Source organism: Halichoeres trimaculatus, unplaced genomic scaffold, assembly GCF_033239565.1.
Source record: "Halichoeres trimaculatus isolate MK-OKI-2021-1 unplaced genomic scaffold, fHalTri1.1 fHalTri1_scaffold_12, whole genome shotgun sequence".
Lineage (NCBI taxonomy): Eukaryota > Metazoa > Chordata > Actinopteri > Labriformes > Labridae > Halichoeres > Halichoeres trimaculatus.
In genome coordinates this window covers 19,603,353-19,631,066 of record NW_027437190.1, presented here as the reverse complement: position 1 = coordinate 19,631,066, position 27,714 = coordinate 19,603,353, and the positions used below count along the sequence as shown (strand labels likewise).

Sequence of the window (27,714 nt, the reverse complement as noted above, 5' to 3'; positions counted from 1 at the left end):
TCCTGTTTCTGCATTTTTTTATTGGATTTCTCTCCCACACAGGTTTGATCATTTTCTATCTTTAAGAGTGTAAAAATGAAACTTCAGAGCCCTGCATTGCATGAGAGGAAATGGAGTCAGACAAGACACAGTCACACAGACTTCAAAACATGCAATCTAAACTTCCCAGCAGTCAATCAGAGACAGGAAGTCCAGCTGAATTACAGATTGAGTGGCGAAAAAACCCAGACAGAAGGGAAACAGGGCTGACAAGAGTGGCGGAGAGGGAAAACAGAGACAAAGCAACAGAGGCAGACTCTTGCTTTCTTCCAAAGTACAGCCACAAGCTGTTGGTCTCAGGCTGTCAACCTAGCTCAACTTTCCAGTATTAGATAAGCTTTGTATCTGTGTGTGTGCACGTGTGTGTCTATGCATGCATGCGTTTGTGTGTACATAATTCATAAGCGTAGCCAAATCAAGATCCAGAGATTATCATGACCAGTGGCACAGAGGAGGAGATAGGAGGAGAGGGGACAGAGGAGGGGGAGAAAAGTGTCTGGAAAAACAGTTAGTAATGTAACACAAAAGCCATTTCAGGTGACAGAGCATGAACTACTTTACATTCACCCAACACTCTTACCTGTATGCTCCAGTGTGTGTTTACATTCGTGTTCCCAGCGGCTCCCAGTGTATAAGCTTCTCCTCCCTCTGTTTCTCTGTCTCCTCTCCTCTGCCTCCCTCCCTCTTTTTACTTTCAAGGAAGGGTAATCCCTCTTGTAGCTAATGTGCTGTGACATTTCATGGTACAATAGGATTTGGGAGACACTGTGTATTCTCATGGTGCCGAGGTCTGGCTGATAACCTCGCTGTCTGGCTGATTTTGGACTGCAGCGACTGGTGGACGAGTTTTTATCTTACTTTGGAAATCTAATTCTCAAGGTGGAAACAGGGTTAACAGAAATACGAGCTTAGAGGTGACTCAGCTTGAATTATGGGTAGGCACAGTGACCATATATTTCACAGCGAGTCAAATAAAAATATACTAACAAAGAGACGCAAATAAGGCCGTACGCTCATATTTATTATTTAGGGCTATGACGGACCATGAAAATATTTAATTTGTGGAAAAGAATTATTCAAAACAACACACATTCAGGTTTTTGGGATTTTAATTGCATTTTAACCTGTTCATTATACATTTCCCTATTATTACCAGCTACCAACTACAGACAAGCATGTTTTTTTTTTTTTTTTTTTTTTTTTTTTAGATGGTTTTATTGTTTAAAAACAATTTATTTATACAACCATTGTTAGTAACTTAATTGCAGGACAAACTGGATATTTGAATCCACTGTCAAGAAACATTATTATCTTTCTTTTTTGCTGTTAATTACTTAAAATTGAACTTTTTTTTAATCAAATTTGATGTTAGACAAGCTAATTAGAAATATTCAGGATTACTCTTTTCCTTCATACGTTCGTTCTTTGCACACTTGAAAATCATACAAAACATGTCAAAATGGGAGTATTTGTTTTCTGTGTAACAGCCAATAGGCAGCCACGGCTTGATGTTTTCTACAAAAAAAAAAAAGAATCTCTATATACTCAGGGCCTTGAAATAATTTGATGTAATGTGTGATCATGTAATGAGTGAGTGTTATATGGCTTTGACCAATCAGAATGATAATACCACATATTCTTTTGACAGAAACATTCAAAATTCATATTTTTCACCAGACAATTTTTAGACTGACAAACTGAGTTAACAATATAAAAGAGTTGTGATGAGGGAGAATGTATCCCTTTTCTATGAAAGCAGAGTCTTGGCGCATGAGATGGCGATTGAAACTGATAGCTAGGTTTCCCTTTAGATCAGCTGAGGGCCGCCGTGCTTATCTCACTTACAGAGCTGATGTGTGTGGATCAGATGTGGGGGCGGTAAATGTGCTCATCAACCTTCAGGCACAGATCTAATGTTGCCAGAGTGCCTTCAGCTGGACGGCACTAATGTAAGAGGGATGAATGTTTGATGCTTTGCACAACAGTCATTGCGGATTATCCTTTGAGTTTGTTTGGACAAAGCAGGATGTTTATTGGCAATAGATAAGAGAATAAAGAAAGACGCTGTCCAATTATTTCCACATCTCTAACTTTGCATCCCTTGATTCAGCACCGGATAAAAGGTCCTTCTGATGGGTTTGTGCACTGGACTTTGAAGAGTCAGCACCTTACACTGGAAGAAAACAAGCAGACAAAACTCTGAACACAATTTGCTGACTTTTAACTGCTGTATTATACACAACTGACACATTTTCTCAGTATCTGGAAAATGCATTTTGTGAAGAGTGATATCATTTGCAACACATTGGCTATTACACCCCATTCTTTGAAAAATAGATCAGTTGAAACAGTTTTACAATTCAGATTTCAAAGACTGAAAAGAACATTCTCATTTTTCCCCTCTGATACCCGTGTGCAGATTTTGAATTACAAGAGCGCTTTGAATAACTCATACCAGCTCAGAGAGGTCTGAAGAAAAGTTGCTCTTTCTATAGTAAAGAAAGGACAAATAGTGGTTTCAAGGCTGTTATGTGACAAGAAAGACTTGCCTTTTCGCTGTTTCCTTATTGTTCACACTGTAGCACAGCCAAGTGTCCTGAACAAGCAAATTTGATTCACGACCTGTCATTTCTTGCCAAGTCAAGCCTTAAATCATCAATGAACAGCTCTAATCCAAGTCGAAGCCTCTGATGCTGCACGGGAGTCTTCCTCAGCTAAATGCAGATTACAACTGCAGTGAAGCGAGTGTTTATCTAGCTAATAACCGTGTGTGGGGACCCACGTCTTGTCGTCTTGATTTGCCGTTACGATTTGTTTCGAGAGCGTGACAGTGAGCGTGAGACGGATAGAAGCGGAGAGGTGTCACGCCCAGATTCATGAGACAGGGGGTTGGCAGGCCCTGCATTTGCTTTTTTGGCTGACTGTGTTATACCTGGAGGGAGCTTGGTGCTGCCGCCGCCGCTGCACTGTAGCCAATTTAGCAGGAGCACAGCTGCTGAGAGGCTCCCTGAGGTGTGTGTGTGTGTGTGTGTGTGTGTGTGTGTGTGTGTGTGTGTGTGTGTGTGTGTGTGTGTGTGCTCTTCAGGATTAAGCCACAGCACCAATTAAAGCCTCAGACTGGTTTTTAAAGGATAAATTATTAACAGCAGAAGTGACCTCTCTGGTGGCCTTTCCTCGCTCCTCTAGTATTTTCCTTTCCTCTGCAGCCTCCATCTTTGTCACTCTGTTTTCATTCTCTGCAGTGTGTGTCATGGTTTACCACTCCATCTCTGTGTCCCTGGTACAACCTCTAAAACATAAAAGAGAGTTTTACAAAGTGTTGAGATATTTTTCTTCTTCCTTATTTCAGAATTTTTAATGAAACTAATGTTAATTCGTCTGGTTGGTTGTTCCAAATGTCCCAGAACTTACCGTTCTGAATCTGACCCCCGTCCTCTCACAAGGCAAAAGCAAAGAAACGGCAATGATGGGGATTACGTTCCATTGGCACAGCATATTTAAGAAAGATTTGTTTCTGTTTACTCTTTTGCTTCTCCACGGCTAGCGTCTGTTCGTTCTGATAGTCCTTTCTCAAGATGTGTTTCCCCACACTGAATACTTTTGTGTATTTATGCCCGCAGGATACCGCTGATTGTTGCTCTTCACAGCTGCATTCCCTCTTTTCTTTTACCCTGTGCTCAATAACAAAAGCATGTTAGCCTGTAATGGATACTTTTAACCTTTTCCAGGTAATTTCATCAAGCCTTTGAATCAATCCAGGCACACACGCCGTTTGGATAATGATCGATGAATACATAGTGTGCAGCCCTCACTGTTCAGCTATTGTTTTTAAAACGGGCGAACCAGGTCCCCCTGATATGAAGTTTGGTTCAATACTGGGCTGTGACTTATGAATGTGAGCTGCTGTGTAGCATCTTTTGAAGGGACAAAGAGGAGGTGAAATAGCTCAGAGACTCTAATATATTTAACACCTGGGTTACCTCGTGCTGCCATTCAGAATTCCAGTGAGTGGAATTTGCTGTGGAAAATGGAGCTACATCCTTTCACAATATTATATTGGTCTAGTGGCTCGTCATAATCCGGATGTAATTTGTTTTGGCGGTTGACTCCATTAAAATAGTGTCTGAACATAGTGCACTGACTGAATATAAATTGTGAGTTCCATTGCAACCCAAGAGTGGGGACTGGAGAGGCTTTTCTTGAATAATCATCGTAGTTGGAAAATCATTAGATCCAAGGGCTGCTCAAGGCATTAAGGACACAGTCGCCTAAGGCCACCTTATTCTGGAGGATACAGGTGGACGCCCAGGGCACCATGCTAAGGGGACTACTTACCCAAGTCTCAAACATTTGGTACGCAGCCCACTATGTAACATTTAATGTAAACTAGCAGTCCATTTTACAGCCTTACTGCTAACCTAACTCTCTGCTCCACATGGTTCATCTCTCTATTTCTCTTTCTCTCCCAACCACTCGCTTCTCAGCAACACTCTCAGGGAGAGCATGTACTGTTTTAATAATGAATGTGGACACTGCATCAAATGCATGAATGAAGCCCTGCATTATATGGGAGCATCTAGATGTCAATGTGAGAGTTTTTCCTCAAGCAAAAAGTTACCATTTGGAGAAAAGGATTTCTACTTTAGAGTGGGAGGAGACAAATCCCAGTGATTTCAGATAAATGGTCAACCAGGAAGCTGACTCTTTGGTTCTCTACAGGTGGTGCATGACCGCAAACTTATGTTACTGATACATCGCCTCAGACTGTGGAAAAGTGAAGCAAAAATACAGCTTCAGCTGGTGCAGGCACATTTTGGTGTCAGAGCCTAAACTATAAACTTGATCAATAAAACAGCAAAGATCCCTTGAGTTGAGGCACTACAGGACCCCTCATTTGTCCACAGGGCTCTCAATCAGAGTGCCACATCCCCTGTTTTTAACACCAAACTGTATATGAAAAAAGTAACTTCTGAAACAGGAACACTTCAACCAACTGTGGTGTTAGTTGCTTACCTCTGTGGTTGAAAGCTTTTGTGTGAACAAAGTTTAGTTTCTTTAAGACCTATACTACAGCTAGTTGCGAAGTGGAGCTTGTTGGTTTCTTGCTTCTGCCTGTTTGTGTATGATGTTAGGAAACAGATACCTACAACTCGGTTCAATAAATTAAAAGTAATCCTAAATTTAGTTACGTTAAAAGCTTGAGTAGACTTCTTGAACAGCTAATAAGTGTCATCAAACATTCAGAGAGCCACAATTGATCAACTTTCTAACATTTGAGTTTGTGAACTTTTAGGGGGAAAAAAAAATCAAAGAACAGAAACCTATAGGCAGTAGCTGAATTGTTTCTGCTAAAGCTAAACAAAAAGCCAGCAGTATCCCCCATCACTAGAAGCAACTGTGCTCATAACTCTATGGCCTGATTAAAATTAAAGAAAGAAGCTGAAGATACCAGGTCCATTTTAGTTCTCAGCTGCAACCATGTCTGGCTCTGGTGTGAAGACTTTTAGGAGTGTTTGGATTCTGTTACCAACCTTGAGTGGACACTCGTCTAACTGCAGTTTGCTGCACTTCCTATCTGGATTTATTTTTCTACCCCTGAGAGTCTCAACCTGTTCTGATTATTTCATAAGAAAAAGACAGATAATCAGTTAGATTCTGTAGTATCACCTGGTTATTTGTTGATTTAATAATGATATGATAATAATAATGATAATACCTTGACCTATCCTCACCAAAGCTCTTTTTTGCCTGTGACACCAAAATGATTAGAGCCAGTCTTGGTTAAGTCTGTTATGTACCTTGTGCATCTGATTCAGCATCGTTTATGGTGGATTGCTCTCACCACATCTTTTTTCACATTTCCTTCTAATCTTCCACCTGAAAAATAAAACAGGTAATGATCTGACTGCCCTCTACCTTTGTTACTTTGCCCTATTATGGATTTTTCCTCTAGATATCCTCGGGTCATCATCCGATCTCAGACGGCAGGCATGGATTCCACTCAATATGTTCTTACACTCTGATCTCTCTCTCCATCCCTCCCACTTTCCCTTCACCCCTCTCTCTCACTGTCTCTCCATCCCTGAATATTTTCTCTGAGCAGAAATGATGGAAGAATTTAATTAGAGTAGAGACAGAAACAAGATGGAACGAGCGACACGGTGAAGGGAGGAAGCAGAAGCAGAGTAATAATGAATGGTCAGTGACCCTGAGAGCAGACAAGGTAGAGATAAGTGTGTTTAAATCAGACCTGGTTGATCTAAAGAGGAGAGGAGTATTGAACCATGTTACAGCATTAGATGAGACTGTGTATAGATTTAGTGTTGCATTGGGGCTCCAATATCACTTTACTTTCTACCTGCATTACCAATAAACCCTGAGGTATCTGTGCTGCATCGTGTGAGCTAAGTAATGTCAGATCTCATGATTAAACATTTGGTGTTTTTCCATAATTGAGGCAACCTGAAGTAGGAGTCTGTGTGTGGTTTCATATGATGATAACTTACACAGGTTAAAGGGGCTGTGAGGAGTTTGAAAGTGATCTTGAAAAAGGCTCCTTCTAGATACATGCCTGATTGTAATCCACACTTTAAAATGAGATTATCAACACCAATATTGCTGCTTACAGATTATCTTAAATTGCTACTTCCTAGCTTCCAGGATGGGTCGCCCAAGACTGGATTTATTTACGGCACGTCTCAGTCTTTATGACAACACCAGGCCGGCTGACAAAGTTTAGTAGTAAGAAGAGATAAAACACTGAGATCTGTTCTTCTCTGCTAAAAACGATTTCTGTGATTAATTTTGTAGTGATGGATAGACACAGGAGGCTAACTGTCAGACAGAAAAGGGGCAAAAGAGCAGAAGAAAGCTGTATCACTGAATCACACGGGGGCTAAACTGTTTGTGATAATGTTCCTTCCAGCTCACAGCCAGCAGTTATTCTGCAGTGGTCTGTTCAAACTTGAGAGTCTATCAATAAAATAGAGAGTGAGGTTATGTTAGCTCTGCTTGGTAGATGACTGGCAGGACATAGCTTACCAGGATTCAACGTTACACATTACAGACATGTCTTAGAGCACCGGGCTGTCAGCTGCGCTAAATATAAACGTCTACTGAACTACTTACAAATTGACAGTGTTTACTTGTAGTCACGTTAGCCTACAGATACGTTGGAGCACCGGGCTGCTGATATCACAGTATATAGCCAGCTGCTGAAACGTTTGCTTGATGTCACCTTTCAAACCGTTGCAGTACGTAACTGTAATGTTAAGTCCCTTACCTTGGCGCGTTGTATCCAGTAAAAAGTTGTCTTGATCTGATCTCCATTTAATTCCAAAACAAACACACACCTCGCCAAAAGTAATTTACGATAATGTGCGAAGACTCCGGGCTGGAAGATGGCGAGGGTGTGCAATTAAAACAGATCCTCCTCAGCATCTTTAGTAGAAAATGACTCAAACGAGACCCAAACTGTGATGACGGGATAACTGGATCAAAGCATCACCTGAACTGCGCTCAAAGAGTGGCCTTGTGTCTAAGGCCTGGTCTGCAGGAGCCAGTATCTTTAAAAGTGGTTCAAAGAAGAAAAACCAATATACTCCATTAATGGAGCTATGACAGGGTCATGGGTAGCCAAGCCAATACTTAGTTTTTATTTTACAGCAAATGGCTTTCTGTATATGTTACAGAACATTTTTACTTTTATATCTCTGTGTATGCACTGAGTTATCTCACTGAAGCTGTGATCCTGAATTTCAAGTTGTTTATCTTGGTTCACAACATATTTGAAGAGTAATATTATCCAATGTAAGGTAATACAGGCCGACAGTGACCCCACTGTGTCGTTTCATAACTTCCACCTCTGCAACAGACTTTCCGCACACAGAATCTATTCCCCTGCACCTGATGTTATTGCTTTGCTGCCTGCTCCGGTAATGTGATGCCTTTCCAATTTCTTTCTCCTTCTATGCAGACACAACACACTGTATGTCATGACCTGCGATGTTTCTACTTTTATACAGACAGTTTAATTGATTCACTAATGAGACCACCCCCTCTCTCACACACACACACACACACACACACACACACACACACACACACACACACACACACACACACACACACACACACACACACACACACACACACACACACACACACACACACCTGCCAATTGCTATCTTTTCATTCTGGTATTGTTACTGAGAGAAAACAAACCCGGCACACGTGTGTGCACCCACACACACGCCAGCTCCTATCTCTTCAGCTTCTCATTGTTGGGGTGCTGAAACATTATTCTGTCTGCACACTTATTCTATAGTCTCCATTCTTTGACCTGGCGCTATATAAGCATTCTGTCTTATTTTCATGCCCTCGTATTCTGATGGTAATTTGACTGCCTGAAAGGATTGACAGAGGATTGTTCCAGTCTCATTCAACAAGATACGCTAAAAAGTCATTCCTGGGATTAAAAAAAAAAAAGCTCGGTGGTGGTTTTCCAGGGCTCTGTTGTCATTGCTGCATTTGCCTGTCGGCCCCCTGTTCATATGCTAATGAGCTGGAGCTTGATTGTTTCCTCATATTTTAATCTCCTACACGGTGTTCGGGGGAGGGGGGCACAAGGAAGAGATGAAACGAGAAGAGATGATGAACCAGGGGAAGGAACGAGGGTTGTTGAGGGATGGAGAAAGGGGGGGGATCTGACTTTGTAAGACAAAAAAAGGACATTTAAGAGGAGGGAATGTTCAACTGGAAAAGTGTGGAGGTCAGGGATGTGAATTTCAGCAGGTTATTATTAATATGCAAGGAAGAGACGATGAGGTAAAGAGGGACAGAAGCGCTGCAGGATGATAAGCAGCTGGTGGGAATGTACACTCCACCTTATAAGGAGACATTCAGGGTCATTAACAGTGACATGTAACTGAGGCTGCCACAGTTAAAACTCTGCAATATTCAACATTCCTTTATTGTAAACTTTTAAAACAGTCATCAAGGAACAATGAAGCTCTTTCTCATATAGAGAACTGTGTTAAATCTATCTTGAAGCTCGTCTTCTGCTCATGCATACTGCTGGATGGAAACACTGACCAAAGGGCAATGAGAGGAGGAGCGAGTGAGTAAGACTTTTTTGAATAAACTAACTTACCATTTGCATAAATATACATAATAAAAGAGCTTTGTGCACAGCTCCTCTTCAATATGCATGTTTTTTCCCCCTTTTTCACTTGCATGCTAGAGGTCATGCAATTAAGACAGGAAACTGTAGCATAGTTTTTTTTTCCTTTAAAATATACTCACAGAGGAGGAGGTGGTGGTGTTTTTGAAGTATAACGCTGCGGAGTGATTTTTTTGGACGTCACTCAGGAAAGAGCGCGCAAGGTCAGCTGCTTTATTGTAGTAAGATTCGTTTGTTGCTGGGATTGTTGTAGGCAGCAACACAGCACAGGGAATAGCTTTAGTGAGAATCTGAGCAGAATACATAAAGTGTATTTAACATGAGAAATAAGTGCTGACGGACTTAATCATCTCGAATTCCGACTTCACCATAATGCCAGCAGGGGCATTTAAATGTGATTTATGTGGTTGTATTTTTGGACGACACGTATGGTTATGCATGCACTTTGGCTGCAACTGTTACTCTTTTATTCCTTTTTGGATCACTCTCTTGGCTGGATATATCTATCACACACCTGGAATTCACTGGCAACACCATTTGATTTGAACAAGTTGCGGTTCTTAGTCTTTTTCTTGTAGCTTCATTTATCATGGTATGGCAGGAAAATGCCCTCAAAAGCCACATTATTACTGTGTACCTGACAGCATTAATATTAGGCAATTCTGCGAAAAAAAAAAAAAAAGCAATAGTGATAACTATGGTCAGAAAAATTTTCAGAAACTGGCATGGGTACATTCATAAAATTCACACAGGGAGGCTTAAAACCAAGCCCTTTTTGCTTAGAAGTGATAAAACTGAAATAACCATTGAACAGATGTTTCACTTTCTTTCATTGCTCTGATACTGTTGTCAGACTAACATGGTGTCCTAGTAGAGTACTTTTAGAAGCCCATTTGTACATATGTAGTTAGGAGCATTTGTTTTACATAACACTACTGAAAGCACATATGGAAAATGTATAAGCAATGTTTGGTTGCAGGTAATAGTGAATAGTTTATAGAAAATTACACCTAAAAGACGTAAAGGTTCAGAGGGTTAAATAAAACCGACATGCAACAAAAACGAGATCTGAGCAACTGAGCAAACAAAACCTGAACTCACAGGAGTGAGGTCTATAACTGTTGTTTATCTGTTTACTGTCAATGCACTTTAATTTTCTACTCATTTACTCCATATCTACTTAATTTATTTCGAGTATATCTGATGTATTTATTTACTTATCCACATTACTGTACATATACATTCACTGCAAAACAACTGAACAATTCATCCATATATCTCCCTATCAGTGGCGATTGCACTAAGACTGCAAGGGAAGCTCAGCTTCCCCTAAAATGTCCCCAAAATATTTGCTAGAATTCCTTCATCTTTTGTTCAGAATCAGCTACCTATCACAGGTAACTGGCGCGACCTCCTTCTCATTCATCCCCACAGCGTCTCAGCGCTTTGACACAGTTGGACGCTGAGCGTCTTCTGACTTCAGCGGGGAAGCGTAGAGTTGGTAGTTCCACTGTGAAAACTGGACGGTCATTGGATAAACGCTGGGCTTTGTCCCACCCATAGGACGCTCAGCGTCTCTGGGGGTCTATGAGGCAGTGGGCTGGCCTGGACGTTGGGCTTCTGCATGATGATTGGATGATCTGTCTGAGGTCGAATCCCTTTTTGATGATGTATAAAATAAGCTTCCCTTCCTTGACTGACCAGCAGCCGCCACTGCTCCCTATTTATGCTATCCAGTCACTACCCATGAATACACTCAGCCGCCTTACTGTTCAATGTCTACTCATTCACTTATTCAGTGTACATAACATCATATTTTCTTTGTATTTATTTTGCAACGCTGTACAGGAATGCACCAACAAAGTTTCGTTGTGTATGTTATACTGTGACAGTATTCTAAAGCTTTTTCAATGTCTGTAACCACTGCTCGGGTAGATGTAAGACAAGCACTTTGTAAAACTTCTTTTATTTTTGAATACGAGCCATGCTCGTAATTTCTGCTCTGCGTCTCTGATATTTCTGCAGACGAAAATGAAAATAATTTTGACCCTTTATTCTTGATAATTAACTTTTGATTAAATCAAAAAGGTTAATTTGTGCTATTGACAACCTGCTCATTCTTTCTGTCTGCTTTGTGATTTTTGCTTTATCTGTACTTTAACCCAGTGACCAGACACAGAGATATGACTAGTAGTTTAAGCACTAGATTTTTATATTATGTAAGCAAATAAATACACACATAAGAGAAGTATCCTGTTTGGTTGCAAAAGCCAGTGTCAGCAGGTTTTGTTTATTCCAGACAAACACTCACACAGTCTCGACCCCGAGAGATCAATAGCTGTGCAGTCGAATGCAGATTCAGATCAATCTTAAGTTAAACAGCTTGCCTGTAAACTAACACACACACTGCATTTCCTCTCTCCCTGACCTCTTCAAAAACACATCCACAGGAAATTGCTGAGAGTTCAGCAACCTGCCCCACGGACGGTCCATCACCCCCTTATCTCCCAGTGGGTTGGTCAGCACCAAACCTGAACTCCATGTTCTCTCAGAGATGTTTGTGCAACTTGTTTATGACAGCTCGAGTGTTGTTGATGCTGTTGTAACTGATGTTAACAAGAGAGATAGAGAAGTAGCAGCGGATGGAACATGGCGTTCCACCAGGGAGCGAACTAGGCGACCTGATGTTCTGCAAAGACAGAGGGTTACAGAGGAAAGAGTTGTTTGGGAAGGAGATCGAGAAAGAAATGAGAGGGAGAGAAATTAGGTGTGAGGTGAGAAACAAAAAACCTGAGGAGGTGGACGAGCTGAAACTGCAATGACAGGGAACATTTAGTTCTAGGCCAGTGGAAGGAAGGAAGTTTATACTTTGTTAAATATGGGGAAACATTTAATGATAAGAAGGAGCCTTTCAACCCCAATATTTTTTATATTTTTGTTCTCAATATTTCATGCTCTACTTTATATTGCAGCTCTGATTGAATTTTAAAAGCGCCAAATGTTATGGTTTCATTTTTCTCAGCTCTATTGATGAAAAATTGAATATGTCATGCTGACTTTATTCTGAAAGGTCACTTTCTGAATTTCAAACTCTGAAGTGATCTTTTCACCATGCTGGTTGACCTTCCTAGGATCTTAAGTCTGAGCTGATGAAACTTGCAGACACTCTGGTAAAACATGATATCAGGTTATTTCTGTCCCATAAAAAAATGCAGAGTGTCTGCAGGACTCAAAAAACTCAGGCAGCTTTTACGTACAATAATTATGGCAGAACTTGCTCCAGGGCTTCGTTTATTCTAGTATTACACTTGTAAAATGTAGTGGTCGACATGGTATGTTTTTGTCTGGTGAAAAATAATCTCAAAGACGGATATCTGTCATGTACTTTTCCTGCACATTAGTTCTGGTTTGTTATTGAGAATGGCATGAGAAATGGTTTTTAAACATCTAACGTTTAAACTAATGAAACATGCAGACGCTGTTATGACTACATTTATTTCAGGATATTTGATTACTCGTACACTTCATTTACTTTATGTAAACTTCAACATTTTTTTATGGTATTCTGATCTTCTCATTAATAGATCTTTGAAATAATTTTATTTAAAAAACTTCAGGTGTGCTTTAACCATACAAATCATTTACTCTCCAGACTTATTTTAGGCTCAACTCACACTTGGAAACATGCAAGTATCCTGTATTAAATTCTATCAGTCTTGGCTCCAAAAGGGAGAAAAGGGGATTTGTTCATGTACACACATTAATAATTGAATCTATGATAGTCGACTCTACTCCCCCCTTACATATATGTGCCATGAATAGTGAATTCAATTCATTAAAAAAACAAAAACAAAACAAACTTTGCAGTGTTTGTAAGTAAAGATGTGCATTTGGTCCACTAAACTAAAGTCAGTTTGACCCACATCACGATATTCAACATTCAAATATTGTCACTCTCACTTGTTGGCGAATAGAGTGATTAATATTTTGTTATGGTAGGCCTGAGTGCTGGTCTTATTCCCAGCGCAGCCACCTGACACAAGCCAAGGCTGCATAAAAGGTCTGCTATGATAAAAGGTACTACTATCCAAATATAATCATAAACAAATGACTGATGGATACAGTTTGCCAGTGTTTGATCTAGAAAAATGGAGATCAAGCTGTGTGTAGATTGTCTTGTTGGCCTGACATTGTATGCAGCGCGTGAAGGGTGTTGACATATTCACCTGCATGCATGTCCCCCCCTATTTGGTGAACTTAAACCACGTTTCCACCGAGCAGACCGTTTCGGTTTGTCTCGGTACGCCGCGCATTTTGTGGCATTTCCACTGACTTATCCTGGGACAGATCCCCAAATAACCGAGATGAGCTGTCCCACATTTTGGGACCCTTTGGTATGGGTGCCAGACTGAACCAATCCGCTCTCAGAAGGTGGGGCTAAAGCACTGCAGACCGTTGATTTGTCATAAAAATCGTCACTTACCCTGACAGCGTCTGCATTTCTCCTGGCTGCACACAGACTTCTCTGAAACAAAAGCTTGATTGCACTTTGTATCAAAGAGCTTCATGCCAATCACAGAGAGGACGAAATGCTGCATGTCTCCCATCCATGCTCTTTGTTTACTGTGTCGCGATTTTCTTCTTCGTTGGATTTATTAGCAGGGTCAACTGTGTAGCGCTGCTACGGCGTCACGCTTTTATTTAACAGCTGTGGCTTTTCGGCATCCGGCTTACACCCCGCCTACCACGAGAGGGCACAGTTTTGCTGTGGAAACGCAAACAGGATCAGGCTTGACTGTACCAAACCGTGCCAAACCGTACTGAACTGACCCGGACTGCTTGGTGGAGACGTGGCTTTATGCTCCCATATCTGCAGCAGGGGTGAACTTCAGGATTATATAGTGATGGCACATCATACAGTCAAACTACTAACATTTATATTTGTAGCAATGAGACTGCAAAACACTGCTTGCAACACCAGTGGGACACATCCTCTAATCAAACAAGATCTAGAAATGACAGTTTGGCATTCAAGCTATTTTTGTAAATTCCTGAAGATTGTTGTCTATTCAAGGTTTCCAAGAGTAGCATTAGATGAGGCTTAATTTAGCTGCTTGTGTAATCTCTTAACAGAGATGCTATATATGGGAGCTATGTTTCCATTCCAGTGTATTCATAAGCTCTTCCTTAAACCCTTCCGCTGCTGTGTTTAGAGGCACACGGAGTAAGACAGGGAATCTCGGAGCTGGACCCAAAAATAGATCGCATTCTTTCCGTGTTTCTGTGTTTCAGGAAGCATCAGAGGAGACCGGAACAACCCGCTCTTCCATGTCCCATGCACCCCCCATCCTTCTACCCCACATTGGTCATTACTTGTTCACTCTCTTTCTTCTCTTTCACCACTTCTTTGTCCCCTTCTCCTTTCCTCTCACTGGAAGTTCACCTCTCTTTGGGACCATGCAAGACTCCTTTTACTCTCTTCCTACACTCAGAGAGTTGTATCTGTAATAAACCCATTCTGAATACACTTCTGTAGAATTTCACGCCCACATAAATGTGATCATCATATCCAGTGTTCTCTCAGGGATATATTGCTCAATATGAGCCGTAGTAAATGTATAGAACAACAATGTTTCTGTCTTACACTTGATGTGTGCCTCTCTATCCGTCTTTCATGTTTGTGTTGCTCAGAGGAAGATCAATGTGCACTGATAAAACAGCAACATACCCAGCCTGAGTATGTGATACTGAAAACAACAGAGGAAACCTGACCTTAGCAAGGTCACACTGCTTTAGCGGAACTCTGGAAAGAACTCAGCTGTGTTTGTATACAGGGCTTTATTTCATTGTGTATGTGTAGGGGGTCAGTTGTGGCTCATTTCAGTGCTTTCAAAAAGAAACTTATTGTCCAAGGCACAAGAAAGTCTTGAGGACAAAAAGGCCTTTCTAAGGACTGTACTTTCAAGTACATGTATGTGAGTTTACCTGTTGACCTCTGAGTGTGCTATATGAACCAGGGCTGCTTCTAACTGAAGATTTTTCTCGCTGTATTTAAGTCAGCAGTTTAAGCCATACTTTCATAGATCTGTGCTGTTGATTTCAGAATCAGAATACTTTATTGATCTCTGAGGGGAAATTTCAACAACAACAATGTAATATTTTGGATCATAGGACCATAATGTGAGAACGTTAGCATTGTTAGCACTTTGCACTACCAATGAATAACTAACTGACATTACCACTGATGGTTTTGATAGGTGGCATAGTCAAAGGACAGCTCAAGAACAGAGTTCATGTACGCACTAACCAAAGACAACTTGGTCTTTGTGTGTTTTTCATGCAAGTTTGTTGCTTTTGTTGACTCTTGGGATAGAGCCTAGCGCTTTAGAAATAAGGCCAAGGTTTTTTTGAATGAAAACAAAGACGGAGAACAAAAACAATAGGGCTAATTGGCTTTGTTAAACCATCATACACCGTCTACAACCTTAAAGAAGTATGTGTTAAATGGTTCACACAATCATAATTTTAACTGTTAGCTAGTTTGCTAGTCTTTGGTGATTTATTTTTCATCTTCAAAAAACCAAGTCAATACCAGTGTACCATTCCAAGAGAAAAACTAACATATAAGTTAAAAGAACAACAGGGAGAAAACGAAACTTCTATAAATGCTATGAGAGACGAGCACTAGCAAACTCAGAGTAAGCTAGCATGTTAACAGTTAGCTTGTCTCCAGGAGTGAAAAGTATTGGTCATGTTGTTGAGCTATTGTACGTATTATAAGATCCGCAAATTGTGTTTTCACCATAGACGGTTTTAATATCAAATAGTCATATTTTACTTATTTTTTTCCTCTGCTGTAGTGCTGTGTTTGTGGTTCACCTACTTTTTACATGCTCATCACGTCGTTTTAAGCACACACATACATGACACCTTGCAGAGATGATTTGGGATATATCACTGTTCACAGGTTCAGCCGTGCGTGAAATCTACAAAAAAAAAAAAAAAAAGAAAACACATTAAATGTGTTTGCTTTGTCTGACAGTTTGTGTCGCTGCCTCTGAGCCTTTCTCCCACTGCGAGAGCTGCTCCACTGTACTAAGTGTGTCAACAATACCAGCTGAGAAGCAGCCTTCAGTCTACACACTCCGACTGCACAGTAATCCTTAAAAGAGACAGACACAGGAGAAAGAAAGGAGCAAGTGAGGGAGAAATGGAGAGCCAGGTTGTTGGAAATGGAGGGATGGAGGTGAAAAGAGCGAGAGATTGAGCGATGGGGGAGTCGAATTTGACAGTGAACGAGAGGGTGAAGGGAGGAGAGAGCGTGGTTGCCAAAGAGAGAAAGAGATTTCAATGTTTCAAAGGATTTCCCTATCACAGTCCCTGACACCTTACATACACAGCTCACTATCGGCTCGACCCTGACAGCTGCACAAATTGGCTGAAAGAGGTTTCCCGGGCCAGGCCTTTGATCAGGTGTGTGTGCGTGTGTGTTGTGTCTGCTGGAGAGGCTTTGTGTATATGTGCATACCTGGACATCTGAATGTGTTTGTGTGTGTGTCAGAGTGGAAAGAGGCTGCTTTCTGCTCCAAATAATGATACAATGAGATGACTGCATACAGATAAGGTGAAAAGTGTGTGTGTGTGGATATAGACTGCCTGTCTGTATATTTGTGTATGTGTGTGTGTGTGTATTCCATGTGCCACCATTGTGTTCATAAGCACAGCATGTGTGCAGTGTGTCTTCTCCAAACCATGTTAAGCCTTTATTCCAGTGATATTTCTTTCAAATATGAAGCCTGTGTCTTTTATTTGCGTCTGACACTCCCTATCAAATATGTATGTGTGTTATTTTTCATAGGAGCTCTGCAAACAAAGCCATTGTTTAAGGCTTGTATTGAATCTGCACGGTTCAGGCTTTGAAGTCGTGAGGTTTTCATCATGATCACAGGCACGACATGCAAACACACGCACACATTTCACAGTACAAGCCAACACTGCTGGTCGCTGAGCAGCTTCTCTGGAGGAGTTTGAGGCTTGGCTCAAAGATTATTTTTTTCTAGCAAATAAAAATTTAACTCAAAAAGGAATTTTGTTTCACAATAAGTGAGTAATGTTTTCTTTCACTCGTTACACTGATTGTTAAGTTTTTTAAAGTTGTGGTGATGGATTTACTGTTGAAGGGAAGTGTCTTATGGGATTATCCTCTAGAGACCATGATGTCACGTAAAGTTGTCTCCAGAGCTGCCAGTAGGCTTTTTTAGCACAGAGCAGTCTAAATGTTGGTATTGCAGTATCTGGCAGTGTCCATAAAAAATTGGGTACAGATTCATGTAAAATCAAAAGGTACCATGTTTAGGTACCTAAATGTATCCCTGTGACTGTGAGGGAGTGGAAGAATAGGCAATTTTCCATGAACACAGCATTGCAAGGTTATATGTTGAAGAATAGATATGTTAAATTGGAAAAAAATGTATATTTTATTATTAATCAAATTTATATTTTTCACCACATAAACACAAAAAAGTACCCAAAATTGGTACAATTGAGTACCGGTACAAATTGCCAGGTACCGGCATCAGTATTGTATTGTTTCAAATGTGAAAGGTACTCATCCCTATTTATGTGCATACCCAACATGTTCATCCTTAAGCCAAAATAAATCCAAGAAGCAGCTTGTTGTAACCTCAAAAACCGATCGGAGGAGCTAGCCCGAGCTCTATCAGGCTACATTAAAATGTGAAAAAATGGACCCAGACCTCCACCTAATCCACAAAATGTGCGCATCATATTATTGCTATTAAGATGAAATGACAGTTCATTTCCAGCTTCAGTTTAACTTCAGAGATTTTGATGAGTACTATTTGACTGTCTAAATAATTGAATAATATCCATCTGAATAACTTGGTAAATAAAATGAAAGAAAAAAAATGCAAATCACAATATCACTGAGGCTTAGATTGCATCTTCAAATGTCTTCTTTTGGCACACAACAGCTCTAAAAAGAACTCCAGCTCCCTTTTCATTTGATTATGACAAAAAAACCTAAATGTTTTACTTGCTAACTGACTACATTAATAACTATTTGTCAGAATGATTGGTTATATCTTCCTTGTTGACTAACTCACTGGTTTATCAATTATTTGGTTAAGATTATTTGACTATGAGAGATCATTCATGGTTATTAAAACAGGAGTTTTTGGATGCAAAAACAAACACTCCCTGCAAATATACTGATTTATGGGAGACACTTCAATGTGGAGCAGTATTTGTCACTGTTATTATGAAGTATTACCAAGTGTAGTCTTTTTTATCCTTTTTATCCCTCTATTTGCCTATTTTTTTTTGTTTAAGTGTGTGGGCTCATTCTGTGCTGTTTGAGTAAGGCACAAGCCTGTAAATGACACTACTCCACAGGCACTGTCTCCTCTTACTGCTACATGTCTGCTGCTGTATGTGCAGAATCCTGTTAGCACAGTCTCTCTCAGCTGTCAGCGGGCTTGTATCCGTGTGAGTGTGTGTGTGTGTGTGTGTGTGTGTGTGTGTGTGCGTGTGTGTGTGTGTGTGTGTGTGTCAGGAATTGTCTGGCAGTGGAGGGAAGTACAGGTAATGGATTAATATCGGAGCTGGCTGCTGCTCCACATCCCTGTGTGGTGACAACCTGTCATTATCGCAAACACTGGCTCAGACGCACAAGCTGACACACGCTCTATAGCTTTTGTGTACTCACACGCGCAAACATCCGCTAAACCCAGTATAGATCCAAGCACGTACACTGCCTCTCTCACCCATTTCTCCCCTGTCTCCCTCTCACTGGTCATTGTTACAAACAGTAAAACCAACCAGTGATCATCTCAAAGCAGCAAGGTCTTGAACTCGCTCCAATCAGCTCCCTACAGTGGGACTGATGCTGAGACCAGATTTCTTTGTGGCTGTTTTGCTCCAAACATCAAGAAAGCAGACAGTGTTTTGAACGCTGTTTTCACAAGAGCCATCTGGCTTGTTTACTTCCTCCAAACTTAACCTAATAGTTTGTCTATAAGGCAGCATGCAAGCAGGAGGTGGTCTGCTCTCTGGAACTGTAAGCTTCAAACACTCATTATTCCACACGCTGTCTTTCCCCCTGCCAGAAATGGTCATTTTATTAAGTCATTAAGTCAGCATTGAGCTGTGTAATTGGACGGTGAAAGCTGATAGGAAATGTTTGGGGCAATAAAAGGTGCAGGCAGGGATTAAACATTGGACGGCCTCGTTTATGCACTAATAATGAGACGCTTGACAAACTTCCAAAGGCACAGGAAAAGTGTCCAACACAGTGTTGTGTGGTTTTAGATAAAGATGACAGTACCTTAAAGAAAGAAGATCAAGGGTGATAAGTTGGTGACAAACCTGATTGAAGCAGACTTTCTGTATGTGGTTGAACAAGATACCAAAGAAAAACAAATGTGAAAATGCTTTGGGGATTTATTTAATAGGATTTTTTTTAACAACTGTTACAACTTTAACTTTTTTTTAACAACTTAACTTTTTAAGTCACAATTAAGCTACAATAGCTTTAGGCCCAGTACAGCGCTGCTCAGTTGCATTTTGATGTTTAAATGTCAGCTCTTGTGTTGCATGATATTCTCTCTTGTATTTACTTGCGCTTTCTCTGCCAGTCCCTTTAGAAAACATCTATGTAAAGTCAGTCAGGATGAGCACCAGGAAACCTCTTGTGAGTGGTGAGAGGTGATGTCATTTATCTTTCTCATCAGTGGAACGATCACATTATAAACATTGCACTGTGTGCTTTTGATGTCATATCCTTGAGATTCTTCCTTAAAATTTCCATAAAGTTTTAATAGTGCACATGAGGGGGAGGCATATGGGTTCTTTAGAAGGACATGGGACCACCCCCAATACCTACACTCAAAATCTTTGAGGCTTATCTTCACTGAGTGTGTAAATGCCTGGTACCGGCCACTGGCATCTCATTAAGTGCATGAGGGCCCCAGAGCAGACTTTAAACACTATATTAAACACATTCTCTGAGGCTTTCGTTTGGACTTCAGCCAGCCACACACTGGACAACTTTGGGATTTTAACCAATTTCAAATTTGGGGGAATCCACACTCATAGACAGGTCAGACATGCCAATCCTGAGAACACACAGAACACCGCTAGACCCCACTCTCAACTTGTTGTAATCATATACTTAATGTAGAGTGGACAGCGCGGCTCCGCCCTTTAACATTGTACGGTTTTGAAGCCAAAATACCCCCATCACAGGCGCAGCCAATGGTATCAGTTGTGCAGCCAGAGTCTGCACAGTGAGGGATTCTGGGAAAATGTAAAGTGGAGCTGAGCGAAAAAAATAATAACTATTTTTTTTCTTTCGAGAGTCTAATCACTTCTCAACACTACTTCCCGATATATTTCACAATCCCCGAAAAAAAATACACAAGAATTGCAGCTGTCAATCATCGTTAAACATGACGTAAAATCTCGTTTTTAACCTCGTATAACTAATGAAAACAAAACTTTTCAGAAAAAGAGGACTTGACTACAAGACAGCCAAATGATATATTCAAGTCACCACAACTATCGGACATGAGAAACATTTTTACGAGGTGTATTCATTTTTCAAAGTTTCACCACAGCCCATCTGGAATGACTGGAGAGCCAGACTTTTCTACCTATACTGCAGCCAGCCACCAGGGGGAGCCGAGCAAGATGACGGCTATTATTTTTACAGTCTATGGTTGAAATGATTCCATTGATCAAATGAGATCTCAATGACGCTTGTATGATCCAATGGGACTTCAGCTCAGATGATAAAAAAATAATCTTTGAGGGGGATTCATGTCATCAGCTAGTTATACTGGTGTGTGTTCTGTCAAGCAGCCATAAAAACAACAACTATAATATGGATATATTGCCACAAGCTTGATGTCTTTTTTTAAATTTTAGACTTGGTTCTGGGTTCATTGTCTTAACATCCACTGTCAAGATGGTTAGTGATACTTCTCAGTCTGCTCCTCTCATTAGTAATGCAGGTGTCCAACCAGAAACCATAAATAGTAAGCATGATCATAATTTATGATTTCAGATCAGGGAGGTTTTGACACAGTCAGGAGCAGGAAAAAGTCATATTGACACCACTCACTTCAGGATTTTTTGGACATGTAGTTGGTTAAGATGTGCCTCAAAAGAGGTCATCCCCACTATCACTGAGAGACAAATCAGTCCCTAAACCTGGGTTAAAATTGACCAGGGAGTGGCCAACCTACCCCTGAGTTCAATTTAAACATATGAAACATACATACTTATGTAAAAAGGAAAGCAAGAAAGAAGAGAAAATGAGCAGCTGATGACTTTAGGGAACGTATTTGTTGGGCATATATTTATGTTTATCCAATACCTCATCTGCCTCATCGTTATACCATCTCAAGCACCATAGGCTCACAGGCTTATTCACTGTTTACCCAATAGCACCATAGTCCATAAGGGTTCAGTTCTTCATGCTTGAGCGTGGAGAGTGGGCAAAAAGCCCTAAATTCCTGCCAAAGCTTTTGTGCTATGGACCTGTGTGAATGATAAGATTAGTTTCTGCTTGTTAGCTTGGCACTGCAAACCCTCTGCCATCAGTGTATGAATGTGTTTGAAACGGGTACGTGTTGTGTAGAGCTGCTGTAGCAAAGCCTGTCATTACAGCCGATATAAGCTCCTGTTATAAAACCTGAAACCATAATCATAATGAGCACCACCAATTACACATATCCTGCTTCCTTCACTTAATGTGCTTCCAGTCAAATCAAGATATTTGTGTGGGGACTTGATGCAGGAAAAGATTATTAAGAGGATGTGAATTTGCTAAACAAATGATGTGCCGTCTGATGCACGGGGGCAGGGGAAGGAAGTAAAAATAACTTTTTTACCGGCAGAATGGTTTTAATAATAACAACTCTGAAAAGGGCAAAAAATGTATTTTTCATGTTGTGACCTTAGGTGACCTTTCCTTTCTTTTTCTCTCTTTGTCTCTGCAGCAGTCTTATGCTCCTCCCCCTCCGCCTATGGCTCCACCCAGCCCTGGCACCACTGGAGGTGGAGGAGGAGGAGGTGGTGGAGGTGGGGGTGGAGGAGGAGGACATGGAGGAGGGTTAGTGGAGCAGCTCAGTAAGACCAACCTGTACATCAGAGGCCTACCACCTGCAACCACAGACCAGGACCTCATCAAACTCTGCCAGCCGTAAGTTCTGATATTTTCCCCTCAGTCTGACTCTGCTCTCAGTCTGCACATGCATCCTTCAGGCTGCAGCTGAGCTCAGTCTACTGCAGCTCCGTTCAGCTCAGCTTGCTGTAATTAGTTTTTGCGTGAGTCCAACAGCAGTTTGCTCTTGACCTCTGTGTTCCTCCCTGTGCTTCCTCAGAGGAAAAAACACAACCCAGCTGGGCCTAACCCATCCGCTCCCTTCTGGTCTGGGTCATATACACACACATGTTGCACAAGGACAGACACACACATCCTTCTGTACATCAGCAGAATATGTAAATCCTCGATTTTTAGCTAGTATGCCAACAGTTTAAGCCTATTCTTATTTAAAGTCATGAATATTTTAAAGCTCTGCTGTGGTAGAAGTAGTAAAATAAGACTGAATAGAAATGTAATTGCATTGTGTTTAATGCTGCCGTGGGAAATGTGTGGAACTTGAAGTGACAGTAATTAACAATCCTCTAAACATTTAACTAAAAGCTTTATTGAACAAGTGGTATGGGAGCTGATGAAAGACACATTATGTGATACCATCAGCTATTTTATTCATAAGGAAATCCCTTTCTGATGTTTTTTTTTCAACCTGGAGAAAAACAGTTTCCCCAACACAGTTAAAATTGATCTCTGGTAAAACACCATAAACATGCGCATTTAGAGTTTATGCTTTGCTTTGGTTTCAGCAGTTGGCAAAACCAGGCTCACCTCAGTTTTCTCTCAGTAGCTGAAATTGAGCTTTTAATAGTTTGACTCAGTTTTCACATAAGAAACAACAATAAAGCCTCTATAGGGATAGAAAGAGATAGAGAGGGATAGAGCATCTTTTATTAATTTTACAGATGACACAGATTGATAGATTTTAAACTTTTAGATATGATTGTCTTTTGTTGTATAGGATACAAAAAGTATAATGTTTGAGGGTTTGTTACTAATTTAAGAATGTGAATCAAAGTCATTTTATAACTTTTGACAGCAATAATGATTATTACTGCTTTTCTCACAAACTGTCTGCTTCTGTAGAATACTTGCATGTAATATTTCTGCTGCTTGTAATTGTAAATACCTAAGTATGATGCTAATAAATAGAAGACATGCAGGTGAATCCAAAACCAGCTTATTTAAATAGCTAGCCCAGTAGTCTACTTATATCACATAGCGACTTTTTTGTAAACAAAGCCCACAATTTAAGTGTGGGGCTTTCCATCTGAACAGTTTAAAATGGTGTTGAGTCTGATTTAAACTGGTTTTGTCAAGAATAAGCTAGCTACTTTCCTGTAGAGGGTAGCTCAGTTACAAATTACATTTCCATGTACTCATAGCTCAGTTTACTGATGCTGTAAGCAGTAAGTTAGTGCTGTAGTAGCGCTAACAAGCTGGTTTACCCTTAGAGTAAGACCTTTGGCTAATTAATGTACCGGTACTAATAGTTCATATGATCTTTTAACCCTTACATACCTACAACTTACATATTCATTTTTGCTTGTTACTGCATTAGATTTGAAAACAAGATAAGATGGCTCGATAATTCTTTTTGCATTAAAATCGGGGGGGGGGGGTTACACTTTCATATTGCGCTTTCAACATGTACCAGAATGCTGTTTCCTTCCACTAATGTGTTTGCAGAAAAACAGTATCAGACACACAGAAACACAAAAAGCTTTACCATCTAGATTGTTGTTCACATTGCTTCCCATGTTTAATCCATGTCATCATGTTTTTTACCTTTTCATTCTTCAGGGTTACAGCAACAACATTTCTGTATAGACAAATGTGTGGAAGATTTTCATTTTTTTATGTTTTTTTGCACTTTTTTTAGCAATTTTATTTTTTCTGGACAGAAATCTATGAATTTGATTTGAGTTTGGGGTATGAGTTTTGTATTGTGTATAGCAAAAGATTCATGGTAAAAATGACACTCCAGCATGTAGATAAGTAAAAATATGCTCTGGCAGACATGGTGTGGCAGGTCATAAAGGGATAACTGTGGTAGCACGGGCTGTTTGTTGCCTCTCACGTTGTCGTCCGTCTCTGTGTTTGTGTTTGAGTTGACCAAGTGTCCTATTCGGGGCAAACAGAAGCAACAAAGAAATAATGCAAAGATAAAACATCTCTCTTTGTGAGGATTCAGTTTGCCTTTAGCTGTTACCTGATCTTATCAATCGTGACTGGAGAATGCCTTTTAAAAATGAATATTCAGCAGGTTGCTGAGGTTAGATGAGCTCATCCACAGTTATAACTGATTTGAACAGTTTAAGTACAAAAAATGTTACAAATCAGAATGAAATGTGAAAACTGAAACAGACTTTTAACAAAAACTCACACACACTCATCCACCATACCTTGCCCTTCTGCATGTCAGCTGCAGTTCAAGCCTGTTGTATTTCAGCTGAGCCCTGGAGGCGCTCTGGAGATACAGGGTGAAAAATGGGGGCCAATAAAACTTTCATTAGACGCCCCGTCAGTGTGCCAAGTGCCCAGTAACATTTAGGAAAGGTCAGCCGGGGAGGGGGCCTGTGTGTGTGTGTGTGTGTGTGTGTGTGTGTGTGTGTGTGTGTGTGTGTGTGTGTGTGTGTGTCTGTGTGTGTGCTGTTGGGCAGTGGTCTTTGCGTTGGTTTTCCAACTCTCTATGGCTTTCAGAAATAGACTGAGTGGCAGTTTCCTGTCACTCACTGACACGACACACACGCACAAACGCACACAAATAGGCTTTTCATTCATGCACACAGTAACAATGAATAACGGAAGGACAGTCCCTTGACGTTAACACACACACACACACACACACACACACACACACACACACACACACACACACACACACACACAAACACACACACAAACACTCTCTCTTTTAGATCAATGTCATCCTCTTCCTCATTGTTACCAAGCGTTGCTTTTTTCTCTCAGTGCCCGGCCGCCCACCAGCTCCATCCTCTCCCTTCCTATTCTGTCATGCTCTTCATTTCTTCCCCCATCCCTTTCTCCCTCTCCTCCTCCCCTATGCCTCCCCCTTTCTTGCTCTGTCTCTGTGCCAGTTCTCAGAGTGTCAGTGAAAAGTGCTGTTGTCAGCTGACATTTCCAATCACTCCCCCGGTCGCCCAAACTATGGACACACTTTTAACGTCTGGGGACAGAGACGAACGTGAGCTGAATGTAAAGACCAGCACAAGGGCAATTTCTATCTCTCTGGCTTGCTCACTCGCTGCCTTCAATCACACTTGTTGGCATCTCCCTCTCTATCTATCTATCTATCTATCTATCTATCTATCTATCTATCTATCTATCTATCTATCTATCTATCTATCTATCTATCTATCTATCTATCTATCTATCTGTCTAATGTTCATGAAAATGCAGTTGTAAAGGCACAGATGAGCTTTTCCCTTTTAAAGCTAGTCAAAAGAGAAATCACAGAGGAAGAAATTAAACACTGAATGAGTTCACAATCCTGTGTTTATTAGCAGCTGCATAATGGAACCAAAACCTCACCTGAAATGACAGAGTGGCTCATGAAATTGGAAATTTCACAAATCTGGTGTTTTGGTGGCAGATGATTGATGTCAAACTTGCACCCCAGGTCTCTCTGGAAATGTGTTTTCTAATGTTTCAAAGATAAGTTCCAGTTTTAATTATTTGACAGTTTAAACATTAAAACCCAGTGGACATGAGTTAATCCGAGCAAAACTGCTCAGGCTGTTTTTTTTTTCTCCTGGGTGGGTGCCTGATGGTAGAGTAATATTTTTGAGAAGTGTCAAATTTATTTCCGAAGAGTGACAGCTATCTAGTAAAGTGACAAGCTGGTACACTCTTTCCCCTCAATGACTATTTTCTTTATTAATATACTCTTTAATTTCTGTGATATTTTGGCATAAAATTATTGAAGGTTTGTTTGGTCTGACAGTGCCTTATCAAAAAAGCACAAAACAAAATACAAACACAAAACAGATCAAAACACTGTGTATAAAGAGGGAAATGCATGAAAACCTTTTATCAATGTTCCACATAAAGTCATTGTGTCAGTGAAGATAGAGTTGCTGTTAGCCTTGGTCTGACATTGTTTAAAACTAAGGGTGTATTCACGCCTGTGGCTTGTTTGCTTTGTTCCGATTCAGGTGAAAAAATGATACACTTGTAGCGGTTGTCACTTGGTTCGTTTGTGTTCACAAGGCAAAAGTCAATTGCAGTCCAAAGTTGTTAACCTGGGAATGATTTTTTTCTCTTGTTGGTAGAGCTGAACAATTAATCGATTTTAAACCAACATTGCAATGTAATAGAATGCAATTTTCAAATCGTAAAGGCTGCTATTGGCTGCAAAAAGAAATGGAATTTTTCACTACCTCATCTAAAGAGCTGGAGACCAAGTATTTGCATTGTATGTCTTAGGTGATCCATTAATGTTGGTCTCTTTTTGTGTGTGCATCAAAGTGCAACAGTAAACACCCTTCAGGCAGTAATTTTGTAATACAGCACTCTTCCCTTTTTTGCTTTTCTGATGTCAATTACAGTTCTTTTCTTACATGATCTGGTCTCCAAGGTCAGCACTTCTTTGTCCAACACTTTGCGATGTCACTTGTAGTTTCACTGCAATTATATTGTACAAAGATCCTATATTTAGGAACATAAATGGAGTGTGTACAAAGCTCTCTGAAGAGTTAGGACCAGACATCCAGTGAAGATTATACTCATCCAAACCCAATTTACCCATCTTTGTATCAGTAATACTCTGCGATTGCCTCAGACAGAAATCTTTACAGCAGTATTCATGCTGTAGCCTACACTGTGGTGTTATCAGATGAAGAGAAAATAAGGTTATAGATAGATATAAATTTGTGGTTATAGAGCAGTTTCTGAATGCACTACCTTGCCAGCTTGATTGACTGCTTTAAACTTCATAGAAAGCCTCCTGGTGGGTAAACTTAATGCTTCAGTAACACTGAGCCGTCTTCTGAATTCACAGCACATTTCTTTTTCATCGTGGAAACACTCCGAGACTCCATTTCTTTATAGAGCCTGAGCATCTACATATGGAGAATGAATTCAAGGACTTCTGAAGTGCTGCTCAGTCCTCCCTCTGTGTTTGTCTGAGTCTAACTGTCAGAGAGGGAGGAAAATGAGGGACATGCAAGAGACAAGACCGCTGCAATGGATCCCCAATTAGGAGATACCACACACAGAGACCAACCTGCATGTTGCTCTGAAAATGCACACTAATACAGGACACACACCACTTGGAGATATGGACATATAT

At 40.5% G+C, this 27,714-nt stretch overlaps 1 protein-coding gene across 3 annotated transcripts in view; it reads left to right on the top strand.

The window, feature by feature from the left end:
- Positions 1–27,714, top strand: part of LOC141800785 (RNA-binding motif, single-stranded-interacting protein 3-like) — a 171,688-nt gene that overhangs the window by 43,518 nt on the left and 100,456 nt on the right. For all 3 annotated transcript variants that reach the window (XM_074683569.1, XM_074683566.1, XM_074683568.1), the window contains exon 2: positions 22,243–22,445. In XM_074683569.1, the coding sequence (XP_074539670.1) occupies positions 22,270–22,445 (176 nt within the window). In that variant the 5' untranslated portion in view covers positions 22,243–22,269. The remainder of the gene's footprint in view (positions 1–22,242; positions 22,446–27,714) is intronic.